Raw genomic sequence first — 24,019 nt, forward strand, 5'->3', positions numbered from 1 at the left:
GCTGGATGGTCAAACCTCTGAGCTATGTGTGCAAAATTATGGTCATGCCCAGGAGCAAACATCGTCACTGGTACCCTCTCTGCACGATGTGAGTAAGGCTGTGATGGGAACATCATGTCTTCTCATCTCTTTTCTAAGAAGACTTGGCAAAGTTGGAAGGGGTTTAGGAACCAGCAGCTGAAGCAGTGATAGGGCTTGGAAGCTGGGCTTGCAGGGACTTGTTGGAACAAGTCAGTAGGGAAAGGTCCTTTCCAGAGGTTCAGGAGCACAAAGGGATTTAGGTGCTGAACTTGACTATTTGCTCAGATTGGTGAACTGGAGAGCTGAGTGCCTGAACCAGGCCACAGGTAAAAGGGGCCATATAGAGAAGTCCTGAAGGACCTGGTTTGAGGACCTTCCCAGCTACTGCACAAACCATGGCCAGAAAAATGCCCAGGAAGAAGAGTGCCCTGGCAGAACAGGGGCTGCGGACCAGCAGATCTGCTGCTCGTGCAGCCTGTGGTCTGCTGTCACCAGCTCTCTTGCCTCTGCTGTGCTCCCTGCTGAGGCAAGGTCCCCAGAGGCACCTGGGAAGCTGGAGGTGGTGTCACCAGTTTGGTTCCTTTCCAGCAGTGGAAGGGGGCAGTTTTAATAATGGGATTGACAAGAGGAGCCTGTGTGTGCAGCAACCCCTGGGGATCTCCAGCAGTGTGATCTGGAAGCATGCACAGAGGTGGCACTGAACAAATCTCGGTTGTTTCTTACTGCAAGCCAGGAGTGGTTTTTCTTATCTTCCACTCCATCGGTGTACTTGAAACCTCACCTTAAAACTGGGTTGTGCACATTTTTATTCACAGTGAAGACCACCAGAAGTACCTTGGCATGTTCTTATCTCTTATTTTTCGGTGCTAAGTGGATTACTTCTGCCTACAGTATGTTTGTCTGCTACAGTAGGACTTCAGATTTGAGGTCCACTTGGCTGGGTACTCTGCCTACATTCAGGCAAAGTAAAGCAGAGTGGCACAAAAGTGACTCGTCCAGCGTTGTAGCATAGTGCTGGTGTTAGAGCTGGGAAAGAACCAGGCATGAGCAGGCATTTTTGCCAGGAGATCTCTTACCCTTGGCCCATCAATTTTCCGTTTCCCCAGCATGCAGTCAGCCAGAGGCAGAAGCTGTCCCTCCTCCATCCCCTCATGTCTGTGGGGACATCATCCCTTTCCTGACCGTACCCTCTCCTGGTTTCCCTGGCGAGCGGGAGGGCAGCGACAACCCTGGCCCTGCCCATCACTCAGTACCACTTCTCCTATTGGTGTTGCCAGGAGAGAACTTGGTGATTTTTGCAACTGTCATTGGCCTCTAGTTAGGTGGTTGATGCCAAACTAATAATAATAAAAGGCTCTTTATTATAAAACAAACCCATGTGAATAATTATGTAAATATTTGTCTGGGCTAGTGTTAGTTTGAGTCCTGGGAAAGCTTTTTGGATGGGTATCTTGGATATTTCTTCTTAGCTTTTATAGTAGCATATTTCAATTTAGATGCTATCTTTGGGTTTGAATTCTCCTTCATGCATAATGGAAGACCTGAAATGACATTTCAGCTATGAAGTGCAGCAGAAAATTCCAAGAACAGTCAATGTACAAATTGCATCATACCCAGTGTAACAGAAAATAACTGGAGGGTGGGAAAAATAATTGTGCAGCTGTGACCCAAATTTTCTGAAATCAATTCTTGTCCCTGTGTGACTTGGTCAGTGCTGGAAAACACCGTAGTGGCAGCCGTGGGACTCGAACACATGAAGCCGTGATCTTGTTAGGAGTATTGGTACCTGATTAGCAGAAATCCGTAATCGCCTTTAAATCAGCGCCTGGAACAGCAGTGAGAGATGGTGTCTGATGGTGGCTTTGCTGTCTCTTGAGAGGGTTTGTCTCCCATCACAGGTAGGATGGTGCAAGGAGGAGGGGGCTGGGTCTGGGTCATTAGCTCCTATTTGGTTCCTGAGAGCTATTTGTAATGGAGATAGTGTAATGAGGGGGTTAATGGATTGGCTTTCTCCTCTAATGACTGAGGGTCAGAGATCACAGAGGTGGGTCAAGGCTGAACAGGGGTTTCTTGATATTACCCTAATGCTGCTTGATGTGCCCAGTTAATGGTAATAAACCTCCTTGCACCGTTTGGACCAGGGGGCTGAGGGTGGGGAGGAATCCTGTGCTTTGAATGCAAAACCTCCCAATGTGTCGTTTCTGAACTCGGGCAGTAGGGAAATACACCATGTACTTGTGTTTTATTTGTAACGGGACTGGAAATGAGAAAGGAATGGGAACTGGAGGCGTTGCATTTGGTTGAGCCTCTTCTGCATGTTTGGACATCAACAGACTGTATATTATTCTAGCTGGTCCGTGAAAACCTCAACTGGGCTGAAGTAAAGTAATGTTCATTCCCTGTTGATGTTTAAGAAAGAAATCCATTTAAACACTTAATTGGGAATAAGATCTGCTGAATAAATATGGGTTAGAACTGACAAAATCATTAGGAAATAGTAACTTAAGTGGTGAATTTCTCTCTGCCTGCCTGCAGACTTCCCTTGAGGGCATCACAGCTCTTGGGTTCGTTTGTGATGTTGGCTGAGAACTGATGAAACTTGTGGCTGGGGGTTGTTAATTTGGGCCTGCATCTTCCTCCTGCTGTTCTTGCCTTGAAAGCAGCACCTGCGTTGTGCAGATGTGGGCTATATAAACTCAAAGGAGCTAATGCTCTGGAGAAAATTTTGGAAAGCAAGCTTTCGGAACACTTTTCATGAAGTCAAGTAGAAATTAATTTGAAATTTGCCTTCCGGCTACATTTTTGATGAGGAAAATCAGCTATAGATATAAAGTAAATATTAAGAGTTCATAGATTTAAACATCTGAGAAGAAAGAATTGGTTTTACATTTCTTTCCCTGTGTCAAAATATTGAAGTATAGAGTAGTGCTGGAAATAATTCAGTGTTGGGCCTTTTTAAAGTCATCTAATGAAATATTTAAAAATAAAAATGACTTATGCTTGGTTCCATTAACTTTATGGACAACTAAAACCCTGTGGTGCATGAAAATGAGTCTCTAGCTCTTAAATGCCTGTGTTCTGGGAGCATCTCAGCTGGACTACTTGTCCAGGTGTGGGGTAGTGCCCTGGTTTTGTTCCCTGTGATGTGCCAGCCATGTGATGCTGATTGCCAGCCTGACTGTAGCTGCGATGTTTACCATGGTGGAAATGATTGTAATTATACAGGTGCTTGTGTTAGTGTGTTTAATTAAGCTCATGCTTGGGCAATCCACTTGCAGCACCACAACAGAAATTAAAGGGCTGGGCATGGCTATAGGAAGGCTGTGGAGAGGGTATTATTCCAGAATGGCTAATGTTCCCCCAAAGCTTGTCTGTTTTGGCTGCTCTTTCTGTTGGTCTAGCTGATGCTGTCTGTTCTTCTGTGTCCCTTGTCCCCCGTGTCCTTGCATCACGGGAGCTCCAGCCACAGTTGCTGGACAGCCTGCTCTAATGGTACCTCTTCAGCATCTCCTGTTTTCTCTGCGTACCGCTGGAAGATGCGGAGAGGGAACATAATCCTTTGCACTGCGCTTGTGAGAGTGGTCCTGTTTCCCTTGGCAGAGACTTCCATTTAGAAAGTGGCCTGATGAGCTCTTTTTTTGCCTAACCATGAAGTGTCAAGAAGGGATGCAGCACTGGCCAGCCTATGCAGGTATAGGCTGCTTTGTGTGCATCCTGGTGTGTCCAGCTGTGCTTCCAGCCACTAGCGTGGGAGGAGGAGAAACCCTGACCATGGCTCGTTCTGTTCCCAAGCTGCCATGACGTGTACGTGGGCTGCTGGGTGCTGGTAAGCATCCACTATAGATGGGCTGGGCTTCCTGGGTGTAGGGCATGACTGTGTGATGGCTCTGGCCTGCCTGAAACAATTCCTGTCACATGTCTGTGAGTGCTCAGTGACATCCCTGGGATACAATGAGATGGTCACCCACAAAACATGACCCAGAGGGCTGCAGTGTTGCTTTTGCAGGAAAACCACAGTTCAGCTCTTTGAATTTTATGTCTCTTCCTAGAAGGTTTTTGTTTGGGAGGTTTTGAGAGATGTCATGTGGAGGAGGCCACTGCCTTGATGCTTGTCTCCCTCGTTTCATCAAAGGGTGATGCCCTTCTTGTTCTTGATTCAGTGCCAAGTAGCTTTGGATATGAAAAGGAGGAAGAAAGGTGCCCTCCGTGGTGTGCTGCAGCATCTAGGAGCAGCAGGCTGGCACAGATGGTGGCAGCAGCTGAGGGAGGATGCTCACACTTGCTCTGGCAAAGGGGCTGTTACGTCAGGTCTTCGTGTATTATTTCCCTCTATCTGGGAGGTAAGCCTGCCAGCTTCGTTCTTCCTTGCAGGAGTAGAACTATTCTGCATGCTGTTAAAACTGGTTGCAAAACTTCCACTGACTGTGAGATCAGGCCCTAATTAAATCTTGCAAAGAGCATTAAGCGGTTGATCATTACAAAGTACTTTGCAAATGCTGTCCAAGTGCCAGATCCTCTGGGAACATGTGGCTCTCCGTAGAGCGAAGACAAAAGGTTGAACTCTCCTTTTCCACCTCCAAATGCACCTGCTTGAGAGCCATGAGGAGCCTCCGTGTTGGCCGCAGCTGGCTTCGGTGCGAGTCCCATGGCAGCGCAGCGGAACTGGGAAGGGCAGCGGGCACCCTGTAAGCCCCAGCCAGAAAATACCAATCACTTAGAGAAGCAGTAAAGAAGTCCTCCTTTTCACCAAGCTGGGTCAAGTGGTCAGATGTCTGTGGAGATACTAACTGGTTCCTGAGCACCTCCTGCAGAAAAGCACGAGGTGCTGTAGGCAGAGAGGGGACAATTCTAACCTCGGAGGTTCTTTCCCCCACCTCAACACAGGAAACCTCAAAACTGTACCAAGGTTTTGCTCAGGAAGAATGACAGATCACTTGGATGAGATTTCTATCTCTTGCTGGTGCGTCTCCATGCGCTCCCTCAGGGCTGAGGTGATCTGGGGGCCTTGCGAGGGTTTTAAAGTGGGGTTCTTGAGTAAAGGAACCCCAGAGGCTTGGGGCGGGAGGGAAGGAGAGTGTCTGTTCATTTGCACAAAACTTGCATCCCTTTATGGCTGGCTTTCAGAAACTGCTCCTAAAACTGAGCTCTCTTTAAGACCTCTCAGGTAGTCATTCAGAAGATGGAGTCATGCTCTGTCACCATTTCCTTTTGCAGATCTGCTGAGCATGGGAGTTTGTTGTTTTAATAACTCTACAAGTTTTAGACTCCGTTCACCTTGAGTTTTTCTTTAAAGGGCAAGACTCCTGCCAGTAATCAAACTTCTGCTGGAAAACTTCCCAAAATGTCACAGTGACCCAGAAATACTTGATCCAAGTGGTGGGGGACTGGAAAGCTCCCCCTGGATCCCAGCTGGCCAGGATCAGAGTGGGGCCGTGGGCAGGGTGGTATGCAAGGCATCCCCACTGCAGCCCGGGCATGTGAGCAGACGCAAGGACAGCGACTGCGAAGCTGGTGATTCACCTAATTCTTCTGACCCTGCTGTCAGGACGGGCCCATAAAAACTGCTCGGACACTGAACAGTCGTGCTGACGTGGGCTGGGGGTTTGGCAAGGCTTGGCTTGTGCTCTGCCTTAAAAGGCTTTGTGCTTTTCTCTTGAGCGGATGGGATGCTTTGCTTCAGCGGGGAGGGGAGTGGAAGGAAGAAGTCGTGCCGTGGCCCCCTTCTTGGGGACAACTGGTGAAACCCAGTGCAAAGCCCACTGATGCCTGCAGGGATGGGGTGGCTGCTCATGAGCAGGGAAAGGGATGCTCTGCGTTGCCTTTGCACACTCAGACCTGCACTTCTGAGCACCCCACTGCTGCCCTTTCGCTGTGCTCCGGACTGCGTTCATCGCTTTTACCCAAGGCTTTGTGGGAATGGGGGTCAGCAGCTCCTTGGAAGGGGCAGAACCCTGCCGTGGGTGCCATCCTCCACGTGCTCTTGGCACACGGCAGTGGGCTGTCCCTAACTTCCCAGTGACGGATGTGTCACTCGGCTGCTCTCTGGCCCGTGGACAGACGTGCCCTGGCTCCCATGGGGCAGGGATTGTCCGGGCCAGAGCTGCTCCGATGTTGGAAGAAAGCCCGTCCTCCTCCCTGAGCCCTTGGCACCCTTTTTCCTCCACTGAGCAATCCCCGTGCCATGGAGCCAGCCCCGGACTGGGGTGTTTGTCCTTCCCCAACCAGGGGAGACTCTGAAATCCTCAGTTGTTTAAAAAGAATGGGATATTTGCTGCTCTTGAATGAGGCTGGGATTTCCCCCAAAGTCCTATACATTTGCCTGTGTTCTGTGCGTTGTGTCTTTAAGTTTTGCGTGGCATTTGCAGCAGAGATTTTTTAGCATGGTTTAATTATGTTCTGTGGAGGACAGGCCTGCTCTCTGCCTGCTGTTAGCTGCTACCACCACTGCATTATTAGAAACCCAAATGATTTGATTATTTAAAAAAAGATAGATTTATGCTCAAAGGAACAAAGATTATCTGATTCTTTGCATTTAATGTAGTCTTGCAGAGCTGCTCCGGTATCAGTTCTGGGTTTCTTTCCCTTTTGGGATTATGCATATGATCTTTAGAATCTGACTCTGCATAATGGTTTCCTTTGTTCACAGTTGAGACTATTTGGGCTTTTAAAAACACTCCATAAGGGGATGACATGAGTCATTGGTGAAATATTCGGCTATCTAGAGAAATGTGAATTGACACAGCTCTGTTGCAGCTATTGGAAGGAGCTGATGTGCACCAGACGAGACCTGACCCCTTTCGTAGCTGGCCTTTTTTTTGCAGTGTTATGCTCCTTCCTAGGGAACAAATTTTTATATCTTGAGTCCTGCAATTCAGATTCCTCAATTCTCCTCCTTAAAATGCCTTCCCTTTTTATCCAAATATATAATTTTGTTTTATTGGGCTGTTGGGTTGCTGAAGAATTTAAGGGGCTCTATTAAGTCCATCCAGAGGATGCTTGAGCAATGGCAACTAGAGCTTTATATTCTTGTTTTTTCTATATTTTGTCTTGTCCCCTACCATCTTGTTTTAGTCAGTTATCCAAGGGCTGCAGCTAGGAGCTCAGCAGTGGGGATAAGTTCTCAGATAAGGAGTATAGACAGCTGAAATCTCATAGGCATGACCTGGCGACTCCAGGCTCCATAAAAATACATTGCCAAGTGAAACAACTTCCAGTTCTCATCTGCGTTTGGCTGTCTCTTATGGATCTCAGCACAGGAGCATTACCCCTTGGTATTTAATTCCTGATATAAGCCAAGACATCCATTTCAACCTCTGGGCAGCTGGCTGGGGAGTGAGAAACCCCAAACGCAGTGGGCATCCTTCTCCCTGCACACTCTGCCTTGCCTTGCTGGTTGGAGTTTGGTCCTCCAAAGGAAATAAAGGAGTGTTTATTTAGCACTAAGAATAAACTATATTGGAAAAGAATTTCAAGAGGCGAAAGCTGGTAATGATGCAAGGGAAAGGGTCTGTGTTTGGCTTGTTCTCCCTTGCTGGTTTTCAGGCAGGGCAGTGAGGCACCCAGTGTGTTGGTTTGTCGGTGCGGAGACTCAACTCCCTCCCGAGGGACCCCGACCTTGGCTGGGTTTCCCAGGTCGGGATCAAAGCGCGGGGCTACTGCTGGGTGGCAGCTGGCTCTTCCCGTCCCCACTGCTGTGGTGCTGCTGGGCGAAGGCACCCTGGGCTGACCTCGTGCAGCTCGGGGGCTTTTGGGACTTCTTGGAAATCGCCTTTTCCTTTAAAAATATGCAATAGCTTCTCCTCCATCTCCTCCCAGGAATGGGTTTTTGCTGTGCATTCAGGCAGCCCTGCAGAATCCTCTGTTCCTGTTTTAGAAGTTAATGCAGTGAGACAGGGTGCTGCTCTGTCTAATGCTGTTTGTGCAGGACGTATTGATATTGGGGAAAACATGGTAATAACTTCACACTTATCTGAGTACCTGAAAGTGTCTTACAAAGTTATATAATATACTCATAACACAGCTGCTAGTGATTTTTCTGGCTTAAAGATGACAAAAAGAGGTATGAATATTAAGGAGTAGGTTCTCTGGTGGCATAAGCGGACCTTATTTCATTAAAGCTGCAAGTTTTAGATCCACCTTGTATCTACCGAATTACCTGGCACAAAGTGGCTTAGCTAAGGCTGCATGGGAGAGACAGCAGCCCAGCTGGGTACAGGAGCTGGATCTGCCCAGGCTTGGAGTTGTATTCTGCTCTTGGAGATGATGATGGAAATCTGGAGCAACTCTTAGATCAATGAATTTACCCTGGTGTAGTCAAGCCCAAGATCCAATTATTTTTTAAATTTTTTTTAATTTCTCATTTTTTTTAATTTACTACCTTTACGTCAGAAAGATAAATTCCCTGTTCTTGACCTATTGAATATGATTCCAGTTATGCATTGTTTTGTATCAGTCCACTGCGATCCCATTTTGGCTTTGAAAGGTGTGGAACTACCCTTCTGGTTGAGGTCTAAAGTGAGATGGGTGGCTGAGGAGGCAGGGAGATGTAGGAAGGTGCTTGTGGGTGTCTGAGCACAGTGCTCCCATGCACAGCCGTGGGGCTGGAGCAGAGGGCTGGGATACTCAGGTCCAGTTGCTGGCTTTGAGGAGTCAGGACAGAAGGGTGGGCATGACAGAGCCTCTCCTGCCAGCCTGGATGCTGGTGGGGTTCCGTTTGCAGGAGAAATAAGGTCATTTAAACTAGTTGGTTAATTGTGGGCAGGTTATCTGCAGTGTATTGCTTTGCTTTTTCTGTGGAAAATCCTTTCCAGCTTTCTGTGGGACTTGAGATAGTCTTCAAGGAGATGCTACTCTAGAAATAATCCCTATTTGCTTTATTTACTGTCATTACTTTCCGTCGGAAAAGACAGCAAGCTTGTTTTATATTGCTTGTTCATATAGGAAGGCTTTGCTTCCCAGTAAACCTGCTTCACTGGTGATGTGACACTTGGCTACAAATACCCAGACTGGTGGGTTATGTATTAAACAATGAGAAAGTTGCAGAGGGCACCTGGAGTGAGCTGGGAGCATAAATGCTTATTCATTCTTCACCTTATGACCTCAAATCTTTGGCAATAATTGCACATAAACTATAGTATGACTAAGTGCTGAGTCATTAAGTCCTGAAGGTCTTTGGATGCCCTTTAGCTGTTACGAAACCAAATATAGAAGAAGGGTTCTCTGCTACTACAGGATGGTGACCCCTTCTCCAGACACCCAAATGTCTTGGTTCTTCCATTAATACAGCAGCAGGTCAGCTGTGCACAATAAATGTTTGTCTCAGGATGCTGATGAGGAATTTTTTCCATTGAAGGGTGTAGTAAGGCAAAAAGTTGAAGAAAGGGGATTTTCTTAACTCTAAGTTGTAGGAATGTGTTCAGTGAAGATGCTGAAGGCATGCTTGATACTGCCAGAAACGACCGAATAAGCTACAGATGTGCTGTAAGATGGCAGGGGTAGTTGGTGAAAGGGGAAGGCTTTGACCTCTTGAGCTCAGTTTTGGACACAGCTGTAATAACTGCCGCGTGGCAGCGCTGCTGCTTGCTTGTCTTGTGGACAGCGTGTGGCACTGGGCAGTGCTAGTGGTGTGTGTGCCATCTGGGTTGATTAAACTGCTCTGCTAAAACCTTTTCAGCATCTGGTCTGTTGAGATCTTCGAGGGCTTCCTGACCAGTTTGAGATAAGCAAAAAGCACTTGGAAAAGCCAGTCTGTTTTCAGCAATACAGCAAATAGATAGCATCCTCGTGGCTCTGCTGGAAAACACGTAGGGGTCGGAAGAGAAGGAGGTAGATCTAGCTGCTAACTCATGTGGAGAATGCAGACTGCTGCAGGTACAGTGCTGGTTGTAATGAGGGCACTGGTGTGACTGGGGAGGTAGTTTTCTTGTTGACTGGTGGATGCATGGTCTTTCCAGACCCTCGGAGGAAGGAGCAGGCTGGCCGTGGTGTGGGAACTTGTCTGCTGCTCTCGTTACTGCAAGCGTTCTCAAAGGGTTGGCTTTGATCTCCGGAGATGTCAAGCCAGAGCCTTTCACTAGCAATCAAATGAATGCAGCAGAGCTGTTAAGAATTGGGGTAGGTTTTCCAGATGTGCTCTCCGTACTACAGAAGAGCAGCTTTTCAGCTCCTTCCAACCCCATGCTGCGCACCCAGCTCTGCTCGGGCACCCGGCACCGTGGGCTGGTGGGTGGCTCGGAGAGGCTGGATTGCCTCCAAGTCCTCGTTATCCCTGTGCTAATGCATTCACTGTTAATTTTGCAGTTGAGGTACAGCGTAGTGGTATTGCCAGCTTGCTGGGATTTGCACAAGGAGTCTGGTGGTACTTTGGGGTTTTCTTGCTTTTTCTGAAAGTTTCTGCTCCTGGAGCCATGCGATTGCTTCACTTTTACTTAAAAAATGTACTAAATGACAGCTGGAAAAGCTTGAAGATCACATTGAAAAATTGGGAGGCACCTTTCAGAACAGACTCATAAAGTTTCTTGTGCCTAGTTGGACTTTAATAACAGATTTGTAAAACTGTGTATAGTTGGGAAAATAAATATATGTAAATTTTACAATTTACTGGAATCCAGACTGTACTCTTTTGAATGCCTGGCTTTGCCTTTCGACCAGTGTGTGTTGGTGCTGCTCAGCTCGCCCTGATGGGCTGTGCAGGGTGGCTGGGGCGAGCAGCTCCCTCCGCGTGCCACGGGCAATGCCTCTCACTGCACGGCTGCCATAGCTTCAGCCTGTGACTCGGTGACAAGTTTCAATATCAATGATTTCATTGGGGATAAGGATTTAATTAAAGACCTTGAAAAATGACGGGAGAGCAAATTGCTTTGAGACTTGTTATTTGTAATTTGGTAATTTTTCAGACGCTGGAAATGTGGATACCCACAAGTAACATATAAGCGACTTATGTATCCTGGCGCTTGGTAAAGTGCTTTGGGGCCCATTCAAGAGCCTGGCTTCAGGTGCTAACAGTGATTATTACAGGCATAAATAAGGCTTAGATGAATGACTTCTGGCTAATGCTGTGTAGGCTAGGATTTTCAGTGTGGTCTACAGAAGCTGCAGGTCCATCTTGCCCTGAATTTCAACAGCACCATTTCCGTGAGGTTCTTGGCTTGTGTTGTTTTTTTTTTTTTTTTTTGAAGCGGGGAATAATGTCTTGTTTTTCTGCTGATCCATCCTGCATTTGAGAACATCAAGCTGGGAAAGAGCCAATGGGTGATGAAACGAGAGGAGCAGGGAACTGGTGGTGTGTGCCCGCCCTGGGCTGATGCCCATTAGCTCTTGCAGGAGTGAAGCCAGGCTAGCACAGCTTCTGCCATGAAAGCAACACAACATGCCTTGGCCAGGGAGGATAAAATTAGGAGGGTCTGGGCATGATACCGAGCTTGGTGGAGAAAATGAACTGTTTAACCTTTGCATAACGTGTTGTGTGGTGGATGGTGTGTGGAAAAAGTCTTTAACTGACCTTCACTGCAATTGCTAAGCAGGGGCCTGGTTGTCCCCTTTTCTGGTCTGTGACTAGCAAGTGTAATGGAATGAAAAAAAAAAAGCCTTGTTTATTATTGCACATGTCCCAAAGGATCAGCAGGGCTGAAGACCTTTCTCTATAAAAACTTAACTTAAAGAACAGTCAGGGAAAGGAAAGGTGAGGATGAACAAGCCAATCGTGTTGGGAATGGGGTTTGCCCACTGATGGGGATGTCTAGTGTGCTCTAATATTCACCTTCAGATGTTAATGATGCTCTGGTTTCCTTGTGAACTCCTTGGGGATATGTCTGCTGCTGCATCCCACAGCTGAGACCGAGCAGGCAGTTTGGCTGTGGTGGAGGGTGGCAGGGCATGGCCATGCTGACCCTGTTTTGGCTAGAGCCTGTGCCCAGCCCAAAGCCAGGGAGTTTATTTCCATAACTGTGGCTTGGTCTGCTTTATATTGCTGTGTAAGAAAGGAAAAGTGGCTATTGGCTACTGCAGACTCGGAGGTAGAGTTACAAACTTAGTACCAGGTGCCTCTGTTCCAGGTTTTAATGGGTAATTAAATAATCAGGAACCAGATTAACACAGAAAGATTGGTCTTGTGGTTAAAGCTTTGGTCAGACAGAGGAATTAGGGATTTAATTCCTCCTGTTGCCACTGTTGCTTCATCAGCAAGTCATTCAGCTCTGCTCCGTTACAATGGGAGAGTAATGCTCCTTTTTGGACTTGTACAAGGGCTTTACACACTGCTGGGTGCAGGCTTTTGGGGCAGCTTCTGGTCTGATTTTGGTCTAATTTTGGCTATTTGGGGTTTGCCTCTTTGTGTACCAGGTATGTTGCCTCCCTCCAGCACAGCAGGCACTGAGCTGCTGGTCTCTTTGGGGAGCCCTGTGCATCTCGAGTGAAAGAATGATCTTGTGTGTAATGCTGCATAGTAATGTGATTCATAAAATGGCAAGTTAAAAAAAAAGCTTTCATAAAGCAACAGCGAATTCAGTTCTCAGTTGAAGGCCAAGCCCAGTGCAAGCTTGTAAGAAATACCCCGTAGGGCCTGGTTTTGGTCAGTCCAGTCTCAGTCTTCCTGTGCACCTCCTGTGCCGTCGTAGCTCCTAACAGAAGGTTGCTGAGTTGAGACTTGGCTGAAAAATCAAGGGAAAATAAACAAACTGATTAGCTGGGCAGGAATAAGAGCTGCTTCTGTGCGAAGCTCATCTTCCTGGAAAGAGCTGGAGACTTTCATGCTGTTTCAGTCCTACTCAAACCAATCCTCTTAGTGATGAAGTGCACCATCAGTGGTCTGTAGGGCTTCAGCTGGCTCCTCAGCTCTCCTTTGATTTCCAGGAGCAAGCAGAGGTGAGACATTTGTGAACATCTGTGAACAGAGATTGTTTCCTCTCCTGCTGATTGCCTGCATGGTTTGCAGTTTGTGCAATACCCAGACTGCTATTCTACTTTAATATCTCGCCTTGTCCTAATCCATCATAGTTATGGATGTATAGAGGATCTTCCTTCAAAATGAAGATGAATTGCATGTTGTGTTTGGAGGCTCACAGCAGCGCAGGGAGGCAGGCAGATGCTTGACTCATCCTTTGCAAATGAGGAAGGCAGCACAGGGCGCTGGTGATGGGTGAGGGCTGTTCAGAGGGCTCTGAGCAGGGGCTGGAGAGCTGGACCTGCTACCTGTTCATGGCTGGAGGAGGTCCAGCTCCCTTGAATGCCCATCGCCTTGCTATTACTGCTGCAGGAGCTTTTGGGAAGGAGCTGCCATGTGGCTTACAAGTGGTGCCGTTAATGTATAGAGCTGGTGAAATCCTCTGTTTTCATGTCGTGCTTCCTTCCTGACAATACACTGCACAGTTTCAGCTGTAAGATCGTGACAGTGAGCAGCTTGTCCAGCACCTGATGCTTCTCTCCTGCGAGATGACCCCGACTGGCTCTGGTGTCAGCTGGGGCTCCCTTGCCAAAGGAGGTGATGTTCACACAGTTTTGTCGTAACAGTCAAGCATTTGGATGCTGGGGGGTTCTGCAGACATTTCTGTTCCTGCAAATGCCTTGACCCTGCCATGGGATGGTTTATGGGCTGTGCTGTGAGCGTGGCTCTGGTCCCCCCACAGCCGGCGTAGGGATCAGGCTGATGTCAGGAGTCTGGAATTCGCATCCCCTCCCCCTTGCCTTTGCCTTTTTCCTCTCTCTCCTCCCTAAATAAATGTTGGAGGCAGCTTAGGAGCTGGCTGATCTGAATCTTTTGGAGCACAGTGAGATAACTGGAAGGAGAGCTGGAGTTTTATTTGTAATTTTAGTCACTTAAACACAGCCTGGGTACTTTTGTGTGAAATAAAACATGGTTAAAGGCAGTGGGAAGATCTAAATGGCAAGGACAGCCTAGACAAATGTGTGTCATCCATATACTGTCTAATGAGAGTAAGAGAGATGAGGAAACATTACAGCTGCATGCTGCTTGGGCCAGACTCCCTCAGCTGGCTTGTTATCTCCAGTGTTGACTTGGATTTGCCATATGTTTGTAATCTCTCATTGAGGGCCCAACTTCTTAGGGCTGTGGAAACTTTTAAAAACTGCCTAACAATGTACATGAGTTTTCCATGCAAATATTAGGACGATCTTCCTGGTAACCAAAACTTTTTACACTGTAAAAGATCTGTTCGTGCTATTTCTTTCTACTGCTGGGTTGTTTGTTGTGTTCAGCGCTGATGTGCATGCTGTAGCCCTTCCCCATGGATGCAGCCAGTTGCATATGGCATATCCCTTGCAAATCCTCTCCCTCTTTCCTCTCTGGCCTTTCTAGTAATATACTTGATCCAACATAAGGCAAACTTTTTGTCCTGTATTATTTTCCTGTCCTGTGGGAGATCTGTACTTTTTTTGCAGTAGTAGTGATGCCATGCGCCTTCCTGAATGCAGTTGGGCTGTTTGTGGTCATCCTGCAAGCTGGTAGTAAGCTCTGCAATCTTGGCCACGCAGCATGGTGAGATGCCCCGTGGTCCTGATGGGAGCTGGGGCAGCCAGCCTGGGGGGATTGTCTTGGGCATCATCGCAAACATCAGACTATCTAATGCATGGCTGTCCTTGCGGGTCTGAGTAATAACACTCTTTGGGGAAAATAATGGATCAAGTGGCAAAAGAATACAGCTGTGATATATTGTCCAGGCAAGGCTAAATGAAGCTGTCATGCAGACATTTGCTTTGGGCACTGCTAAGGGTTTGCCAGGTTGGGTGGTTCATCTTTCTGACAGCACTTTGCTCCAAGTATCAAGTCAAAATTCAAAGTAATTTCTTTTAAGCATTTAAAGTTGGATCAGGTTATTCCACTTATGGAGATGCCATCTCTCCTGACATGAGCAAGACCAGATTAGGAAATTAATGAGACCTGTCACCTGCATTACTTAATCGATGTTCTAAAGACCTGAACATCTGGAGGAGAACCAGCCCTGACTTTGCTGGTGTGGGGAGTGCTGAGTGTGAGACAAGTGCTCACCATTAACTAGTTCAGTGTCTGCAACAGCGAGAGCCTCAGTCAGGATACAAGCCTAACGGGATGTGGTTGAGGAGGGCTGCTAAGGAAACAAGCCTTTTGCTTCATTTCATTAGTCAAAATGCCCATGCATATTTTTCTTCTTCTGTAACTGTGTGTGGTGTTGGCCAGTCCAGCTGCATGCTCCTATGCACTGGTAGTTGTGCAGAAATCCCAGTGTCATGGGAGTGGAATACCTGGCAGAGGTGGAATGATTTGATGGGGCTTCCTTGGGCTGGGTTGCCGGGGGGGCCCTTGGCTGCCTGCAGCGGAGTTGTGCTGTGTTGCTGCCCCATGCCACCTGCCTTCACCCTGGGCAGGCTCAAATGGTGTGCACAAACCCTGTGAGGCACTGGGTGAGCCTGCTGGCAGCAGGAACAACCCATGAGCACCAACACACCGTGCCGGGGTGCTGCACTGCTGTAACTTGTTTATAGCCGAAGGCATGGCTGTGGGTTTACCTGTTAGCCCAGCTAGTGTGACTTGACATGCGGTTGTTTTGCATGGTGTGCGTAATCCTTTGGGGAAGCTTGCTCAGGTATTTGCTTCAAAACAACTTTTTGGATCAACGAGCTTAAGAAAAAAAAGAATGGAACTGGTTGCATCAGTGTGATGGCAACTTCTTGATTTAAAGCCTTTCTGTGAGATCATGAATTTCCTGTCTGATGCTTAATCTTCAGGATGTGCTTGAATGACAGAGATTGGGTGAAGACATCCAGAAAATAGAACTACTGTAGTTAATAAGATAGTATATTCTCTCTTCTGCCCTCGTGTAGACAGATGGTCAGCTGTTCCTCTCTGCACTGAATTAGTGTCTCTGACCAGCAGCACAGCATCCTAGCTTTGAAGCTGGTATTAATATTATATTTGCAGAGGTATTGAAATCATATTTCATCTGTTTTTAAAACTGGTGAATGACTTGTGTGAGGGAGGCTAATAATGACTTGGATCTGAGCCAGTGCCAGTCTTATTGCCTGCTAATTCTTGTTTTCTCCTTTTCTTTTTACAGCTGAACCTGCAGACCTCTTGAAGGTTTTAGATTTTCATAATTTACCTGATGGTATAACAAAAACAACAGGGTTTTGCACAAGCAGAAGATCTTCGAAAGAAGCAGATGTTGCTTATAGAGTAACAAAAGATGCTCAGCTTAGTGCACCGACAAAGCAGCTGTATCCTGGTGAGTCCGCGGCTTTTTATTTGTCACATGGAAATACCTTTTCTTGGATTCTGCAGGCACGTATAGGGAGGGCACTGTGTAATTCCTTCATTTTCCAAGTGTGCTTGCATGCTCCCTTGGCAGGGAGCAATTCTGCTGTTTCAGGGGGCTGCAGATTTTCAGCCATCAAATAACATTGCTGTGAGTTGTTCTTTTATCATTGCATTTGCACATCGTGGTGGGTTTCACTGCAGAAGATGTGGCCAATGCCTACATCTGTTCCCTCCTATATTAGAAAGTTTCTGCTGTCTCATTATCACACAGTGACATCCAGCTGGGGAGAGTCTTGGAAGATGCAAAGGAACGCAGACCATGTTTTGTTCTGCCTTTGTGGAGTGCCAAGCACAGTAGGGTCTTATTCTGTGGCTGTGGTGTCTCTCATAACACAAATAATCACCATATAAAAATAATAGACTGGACCACAAGAACAGATGTCCTGCGAAAAGTTGTTTGAAGAAATCAGAGGTTCATTAGAAGAAGCTGCTAAGATGCAGGAGTTCACAAAGCCCTTGAAGAGCATGTGGGCTACTGGCCATTTTGTCACCTGAGGATGTACTGGAGTTTAATTTTTCAGGCTAAACGACAGTCACTACTGTAAAGTAAAATATACTTGTAAAAAGATTGGACCCAATATGGACCCAAACTACTCGCTGCCTGAGAGCTTCAGTCTTGAACGTACAGCCACCATCAGAAGTCTTCCTTCCAAAGCCATCCAGGAGCACTGCTGTATCCGTTTCACGTGGGCGAGTGCAGGGATGCTGGGAGTAGGCATGCAGGACTTTCTAGGTTTGAGAAAAGTGCCTTTGCTAGGGAAGGCTTAGCACTGAGGCAGAAAAGATGCTGCATATAACTTGTCTGTAAAGCAGTTGATGACTCAAGCAAAGCAGATGGACACACATGTTCTCCTTTGGTGTTTGAGTGAATTAATGATAGAAAATGCATTGGCTAAATCAGAGGTAATGTGGCATGCCACCATCCCAAAGCTTTTTAATTAACATGCTGTATCTAATCAGACCCAGCATGTCAATGGCCTAAATGAAGACTCCGAGGCTGGTCTGCCGATGTGCTTGCATCCTCCAGTCCTTCATTGCCTGTGTTATCATTAAGGTTATTTTCAGCCTTCATTATTACCCTGCTGTGACAATAAGCAATCCTTGGTGAGCAGGAGCATACCCTGTCTTGCATATGAACTGGGAGCCTGACATGAAGAGGAGAGGAGCTGTTGACCATCATATGGTCAACCCTTAGCAAAGGAGCTGCTCAATTTTGCCTAAAACCCTGTTTCAATTTCTGCAGAAGTGCAGAACAGGCCCTATACATGTATTGATTGCTACCCAGGGCGGAACAGTCCTTTCTGACTATAGATAATATCATGTGCCCAAATGCACCCCTCTGCCACTTTGTGCCTTCATGTTCTGGAGGATTGCCTGTGGATATGGGGAACGTTCATCCCAGTGACAGGCTGCAAGGGCCCTACAGTGGCCCTCAAGTCCATCCAGCTCTCCCTAGGCAAGATCAGCTCAACCCTACCAGCATGTGTTTGTTTACTTTCACATACTGTCTCTCTGTCTATCCAAAATGACTTGAAGTTTTGGCCCAGCTGGTATCTTCAAGCTCAGAAGTGCTTGAAGAAAATAGTTCCAGTTTGGAATGTACAACTGTAGTGGATACGAGAGCTTTCCGGTAGTTGCTGTAGCCACGGTGAAATCTTGCTTCATCGCCTTTGTTCTGGAAACCAGCAAACAGTGGTGACCCCAAGATATAAAACTAAGGATGGTGTATTCTGGTTAATGTAGTAAGGAGACTGGATGACACCACTTTTGACAAAGGTTAACACAACAAGACAGCATGCAGAACTGAATCGTGGTCACAGGAGACAACTCGGCACTGTAGGAGATTTTCTTGTTGTTGTCCCACCTTACTACTTGTACATACCCATTAAGTTCTTGGTTTGCATCTACTGCCTTCCTTGGGTGAGAAGATCTGAGTGGTGTTTCCGTGGTGTCATCAAGCAACTTTGCAATATTTTCATCATTTGGACAGCCATGGGGTGCTTGAAACAGCTTTGTCCCTCTCCAGAGAATTCCAAAGTCATTGAGTCTAATCTGCTGCTTGCTGAGGAAATAGGAAAGGAAGAGCGAAGTGAAGAACTCCCAGTGTTTTCCATCAGATCAACAGATGTTTTCTCAGTACATCTCCATAACTAGATGTGACTTCAGCTCACACCATCAAATAAATGAGAGAGGAGATAAAGAGAACAAAGTAATTGCAGTGCAATGTACCAGGGGAAATGTGGTTTTTGTGATTTCATGTTAATAGGTGGGTGGGTAGTAGCATAACTTTCCCTCTCTGCTATAGAACGCCCTAAGCAAATGTACACTGTACATAATATTTTGTGTTAATTAGAAGTTGGTCCTTTTCTAAGATAGCAATTTTATGGGCTTTGCATTCTGCTTCCACAGCTAGCAAATGAAGATATATATATGCACACACACACATAAAAAAACTTGTCTGCTCTTTCAAGCCCACAAGAGTGAGAAAATCTGCTGAGGTACTCTTTGTCCTTGCTCCCAAAAGTTCTGCTTCCCAGCAAAACTGTGTTCTTCCAGCAGAGGCAAGAAAGGCAAAGTTTTCAGCGGCAGCCAGCAAAATGTCATTTGCATTCTTCTGGCAAACTCTATATTTTCCACACTGCTTGTGGGTGTCTGCATATACATTTAAGAGCTCAAAAATCTTTGTTATAGCTTGAACAGTCATGTCTAAGGAAAACAAGTGATTCCAAAATTGAGTCTTCTCAGATGAAGAAAAAGGCCAGAAGTTGGTGACACTGTTGAAGAGCTGCTTTGCTTTGAAAAGTGGCTCTGAAAATGACACTATCTCACACAGATCTGCTTTGTGTTTGTGTCAGGAAGTGGATCATTGTTTTTGCTGATTTTTTTTTTTTTTTCTTATTAAGAAGCTGCAGCTTTCCTGTCCTTCCCAGAACAAGAGCAGTATTTTAGGCTGTGTTTGGATAGACCTGCAAGATCTGGGTTAGGAAGAGGTCCCAGCTGTCCCTATTCTGAAGACCATGAGATGACACGAGAGCCTTTAATCCGTGGTCATGATGCTCAGGAAAGAGGAAACTTAGCTTGACTCTACTGGTTTGCATATTGGAGCATACCACAGATGCAATCTGCTCAAGCGAGGCTGTTGGCAGCAGCATGTGGGGAGCTGCATGAGGTGGAGGGATCTTTGCCCACCCTGGACCTCCTCGGCTCTCTCCATGGCTCCATCTGCAGAAAAGGGGTCTTAACCCTTTGCTGCCTTGCAGGAGGCTGCGCGTAGTGAATTTGAAAGGACTTGGCCAGGGGGTAAAAGAGCGTTGCTGAGCCAAATTCAGTGTTGGTGCAGTGCTGTTATGTGAAGAGATGGGTGTGCAACGTCTCTCAGCGTGAGCTCATTTGAAGAAGTGAATTGAATATAAGGGCTTAATCCTGAACCCATTGTTGGAGGGGTGTCTCTGTTGTCTTTAAGGGGATTTGGGTCAATTGCTATGTGCTTCATATATTTATTATGATGTATTTATTAGTATTGCTGTGTGGATCCGTTTTCATACATCACTCAATAGCCTGGGTCATTTCTAGCTATGACAGAGAAGGCATTGTTATTTTGCCAGGACAGCAGAGCAGTAACAGAGTAATGTCAGCTATAATTCATCCATTATGGTTATTTGGGTTGAGAAACTCACATCACCATAGAGACATTTTAATAATAATGAAAAAAAAATTAAAAGCAGCTTTTTAATGAGTTTGGCAGCTTGTCCAAGTTGAAAGGTACTGTATTGTGGATTCATAATGAAATTTTGGACATGAACTATTTTACATAAAAGGCCCAAAACTGTAGCCTGTAATTGGAACCAGGAAGGCGTATGGTCTTGATTCAGTGCTACAGGAGGATTTGTATGCAGCAGGAGGGAGATAAAGCTCAGCTCATCCTATGGGAGGCAGAATAATCGGATGCCTGCCTTTGCCAAATATCTGGGTGTTTGTCCTAGCGGGAAATCAGCCTGTAACCGTGGCATTCAATTACTGACTGCGAGTCCTCTGTTCGGAATACTGCTTTACGCTTCTTTCCAAATGTTATTTAGCTAAGGTGAGGGCTGTTAACTTGGTGCAGACACAATGTGTCTCTGTAGGTATCCTCAGATGTCCCCCTTGGTGTCCTCTGTTTCCTCGAGCTGCTTATGGCTGTGCTCAGTTTAGGTACACTCAGCCTGCTCGTGCCTCCTGCCCCTCCGCTGCCCAGCAGTGCAGCCCTGTGCTAGGCACCTAGATGTATTTTAAACACCAGTTTGTTAATAAAAGTTAAAGCAACTCACAGGCAGAAGAGAGGATGAGCTCATGGCTTCTTTCCGTTTGAACTTGCTGGCTTTGCTGTGGTTGGAAGAATTCCCCGCTCCCATGTTCCCAGTCCCCTCACTAGGTCAAAATCCCTTATGCAGCTCTGGGATACCATTTAAGAAAAGCCTAAAGGGGTGAAAGAAATCTATTTGAAGCTTATGGGCACTGAGCTTTTTTTTTTGTGGTTTTATATGGCTACGGATCTGCAGTTTAAAAATGACCCATTGTGTTGTTCCGTTCCCTGCACGCTGCCGGCTGCCACACACGTAGCTGGTCCCAGCACACACCATGGCAGTGCCCGTGGCCAGGCTGCCCCACTTTGCTCGGCCCTGCCGGGGTTTAAGATTTCCAAAGCAGATACCCAGTTGTACAATGCAATCCTTGTTTTTGAAAGCCTGGGCCTTAAAGGAAAGATACCCTGCAAGTCTCATGCTGCTGGAATGCTGCATCTGAGGAGCTTATGCCTTGTAGGTACCCTCTGTTTCAATAGGTCCCATCTCCAATAAGAATTTGACAAAGAAAGTTGCTTCTGGTCTTTAAGATGTCCTGTTTGGGGTACGCATCCAGGCTTTTCAGTCTGGGCTTATCTTTCCAGACTGAATGGCAGAGAAAACCCAAAGGGAGGAATTGTATTCTGCGCAGGGTGGGACTTGATGCCTATATTGGCTTGGAACTTGAAATGCATTCATCTGGCGTTGCAGGGGATTGCCCCTGAGAAGAGCATTGCCTCTGTACTGACCGTACCTGCTCCATGCTTTGGCTTTAATCCTCCACACCTTGTAAAAATAGACAGGAATCACCTGAGATGAGACAGGGTTCCTTTACTGAGTGGAGAAAAAGCTAGGGAAGTTGTTCAATGCTTTTTAATATGCAGACAAATCAGCATCTCCTACTGACTGCCAGACTTATTTCTGTTTTCAGATTTTTTTTTTGTCTGCACCAACCCTGAAAGCCAAAGCCACAGAATGCTCTGTTCTTGTCTGGAATAGACAAAACCTGATGCAACTTCCTTACTCCCTTAAATAAAACTCTTCAATATTGCGTGTGCTGTGCTGGCACAGGATGCTTAATTTCCTCTGTTCCTCTGACATCTTAAGTTAATTTGAGGACCTCATGATATATGACACACAGTTTTTTGCCTTATCTTCTAAAAAGCTCTAGGGCACACTGAGGAAGGGTTAAGTGCAAATGATGCAGATTTAAACCAACAGCGCTGTTGCCCCAGCACTAGGATTTCATCCCAAAACAGTAGACCCCTTTCCATCCTTTGCTTGCAAGTTCAAATGTGGGGTGGTTTTTGGCTCTGTGACAGATTGCAGTAAAGGCTGGAAAAATGCTTTCTGATCGTAAGTGAATGATTCTCAGACGCTTGCATTCCTCAAACTCAGCACTTGAGTTTTTAATGTCTCATTAGTGCAGGTAGCCCTTGAGGAACACTGCTCTGCACTGGCTTTGCTGGTGCAGTCTACTTTAGGTTGAAGCTCATCCCAACCGTGTATCACAACAGGCTTTGGGAGAAAGTCAGATCTTCACCTGGCAGCTAAGATGTTGCCCAATATAAATTTTTAGGGTTGCTGATGTGCACACATCTGGAGGGATAAGGCAGTGGTCTCCCCATGGGTCGTTAGACAACAGAGTTGTTTCTTTAGGGATTGATTTTTTTCAAAGAAACCTGACTAACCTCTTTGCTTTTCCACTCCAGCTTCCCCATTCCCAGAGGACTTCTCCATTCTAACCACTGTAAAAGCGAAGAAAGGAGGTCAGTCCTTCTTGATCTCAATTTACAATGAGCAAGGGATCCAGCAAATTGGTGTGGAGATGGGTAGATCTCCTGTATTCCTGTATGAAGACCATACAGGAAAGCCAGGCCCAGAAGACTATCCTCTCTTTAGAGGCATTAACCTAGCAGATGGCAAGTAAGTGAAATTTTGTGCACGAAGGAAAAAACAGTACGTTGCTTTTATCAATACCAGCATGTTGAACATTATGTGGAATAGGAGTAATCTATATATAAAAATGTGTATACGCACTCTTGACTACTTCCGAGTGGGCCATTCTTTAGCTTTGCCCTTTGGCGAATAATATTGCATATATAAAAAGGGTGAATCGCATACCAGTCAGTGCAAATCGTCTGACATTTATGGGGAGAAGAATGCTGTTGATTTTTGCTGCAAAGGGCCTTAAGAAATCCGTTTGTCTTGCAAAATCTGCCCCGAGTCCTTTGCAGGATAGAAGGAGGGTGGAAGAGGGAGACAGCCAGGGAGTTTTTTTCCTCTGCCTCTTGTTGAAGCCAGAACCACCACTCTGCTAGCTGTTTTGGAGGGATGAGAAGTGAATGGCATCATCTGTCAATACAGCCATTTCTCTTTCAAATGGTATCTTTACAGTTTGCCCAGGAAGGATTTTTATCTGTTTAGAGATGATGACTGGCATGGAGGTTTGCAGAATGTCAGTTTGCGAAAGCTTCATTGTCGTACAGTTGTTAGCTTGTCCTTGAAAGCCTAAGGCTCTGTTTAACACATTTGTGGACTGTGTTCTTCTAGGTGGCACAGAGTAGCTATCAGTGTGCAGAAGAAAAATGTCACTTTGATTTTGGACTGTAAAAAGAAGATAACCAAGTTCTTGGACCGAAGTGACCATCCCATCATTGATGTCAATGGCATCATCGTATTTGGGACAAGGATATTGGATGAGGAAGTCTTTGAGGTAAGTCTTCGCAATGAACAGCTCTGGAGATGTTCCACAGAGGTGAGGAGCTGGGTTCTGGTTGACGAGGTATTTACAAGTTTCAAAAGTAAGCTGTATTTGACTTTTGCATCACAGTTCACTCTGGGCGATAGGAATTTGCTCTTTTCCCATGCCTTGGCTTTTGATTCTTCATTTCTTGTGCCAGGACTGTAGCGGGTTTGTGTGGCAAGATTTTCGGTACTGGGGGCGATGGAGCTACAGGGGTGGCTTCTGTGAGAAGATGCTGGAAGCTTCCCTGATGTCCGATAGAGCCAATGCCAGCTGGCTCCAAGACGGACCTGCTGCTAGCCAAGGCTGAGCCCATCGGTGATGGTGGTAGCACCTCTGTGATAACATATTTAAGAAGGGAAAAAAACCACCTGTGCAACAGCAGCTGGAGAGAGGAGTGCGAATATGAGAGAAAGAACTCTGCAGCCCCCAAGGTCAGTGAAGGAGGAAGAGGTGCTCCAGGGGCCGGAGTGGAGATTCCCCTGCAGCATGTGGAGAAGACCATGGTGAGGCAGGCTGTCCCCTGCAGCCCGTGGTGGTCCACGGTGGAGCAGGTCTCCACCTGCAGCACATGGAGGACCCCACACCAGAGCAGGGGGTGCCCGAAGGAGGCTGTGACCCCGTGGG

General features: G+C 46.5%; 1 protein-coding gene across 2 annotated transcripts in view; it reads left to right on the forward strand.

Annotated features, from left to right (window-relative positions):
- Positions 1-24,019, forward strand: part of COL5A1 (collagen type V alpha 1 chain) — a 160,051-nt gene that overhangs the window by 20,777 nt on the left and 115,255 nt on the right. For both annotated transcript variants that reach the window (XM_075439389.1, XM_075439390.1), the window contains exons 2-4: positions 16,068-16,235; positions 22,359-22,572; positions 23,200-23,362. In XM_075439389.1, the coding sequence (XP_075295504.1) occupies positions 16,068-16,235; positions 22,359-22,572; positions 23,200-23,362 (545 nt within the window). The remainder of the gene's footprint in view (positions 1-16,067; positions 16,236-22,358; positions 22,573-23,199; positions 23,363-24,019) is intronic.

Source organism: Opisthocomus hoazin, chromosome 19, assembly GCF_030867145.1.
Source record: "Opisthocomus hoazin isolate bOpiHoa1 chromosome 19, bOpiHoa1.hap1, whole genome shotgun sequence".
Lineage (NCBI taxonomy): Eukaryota > Metazoa > Chordata > Aves > Opisthocomiformes > Opisthocomidae > Opisthocomus > Opisthocomus hoazin.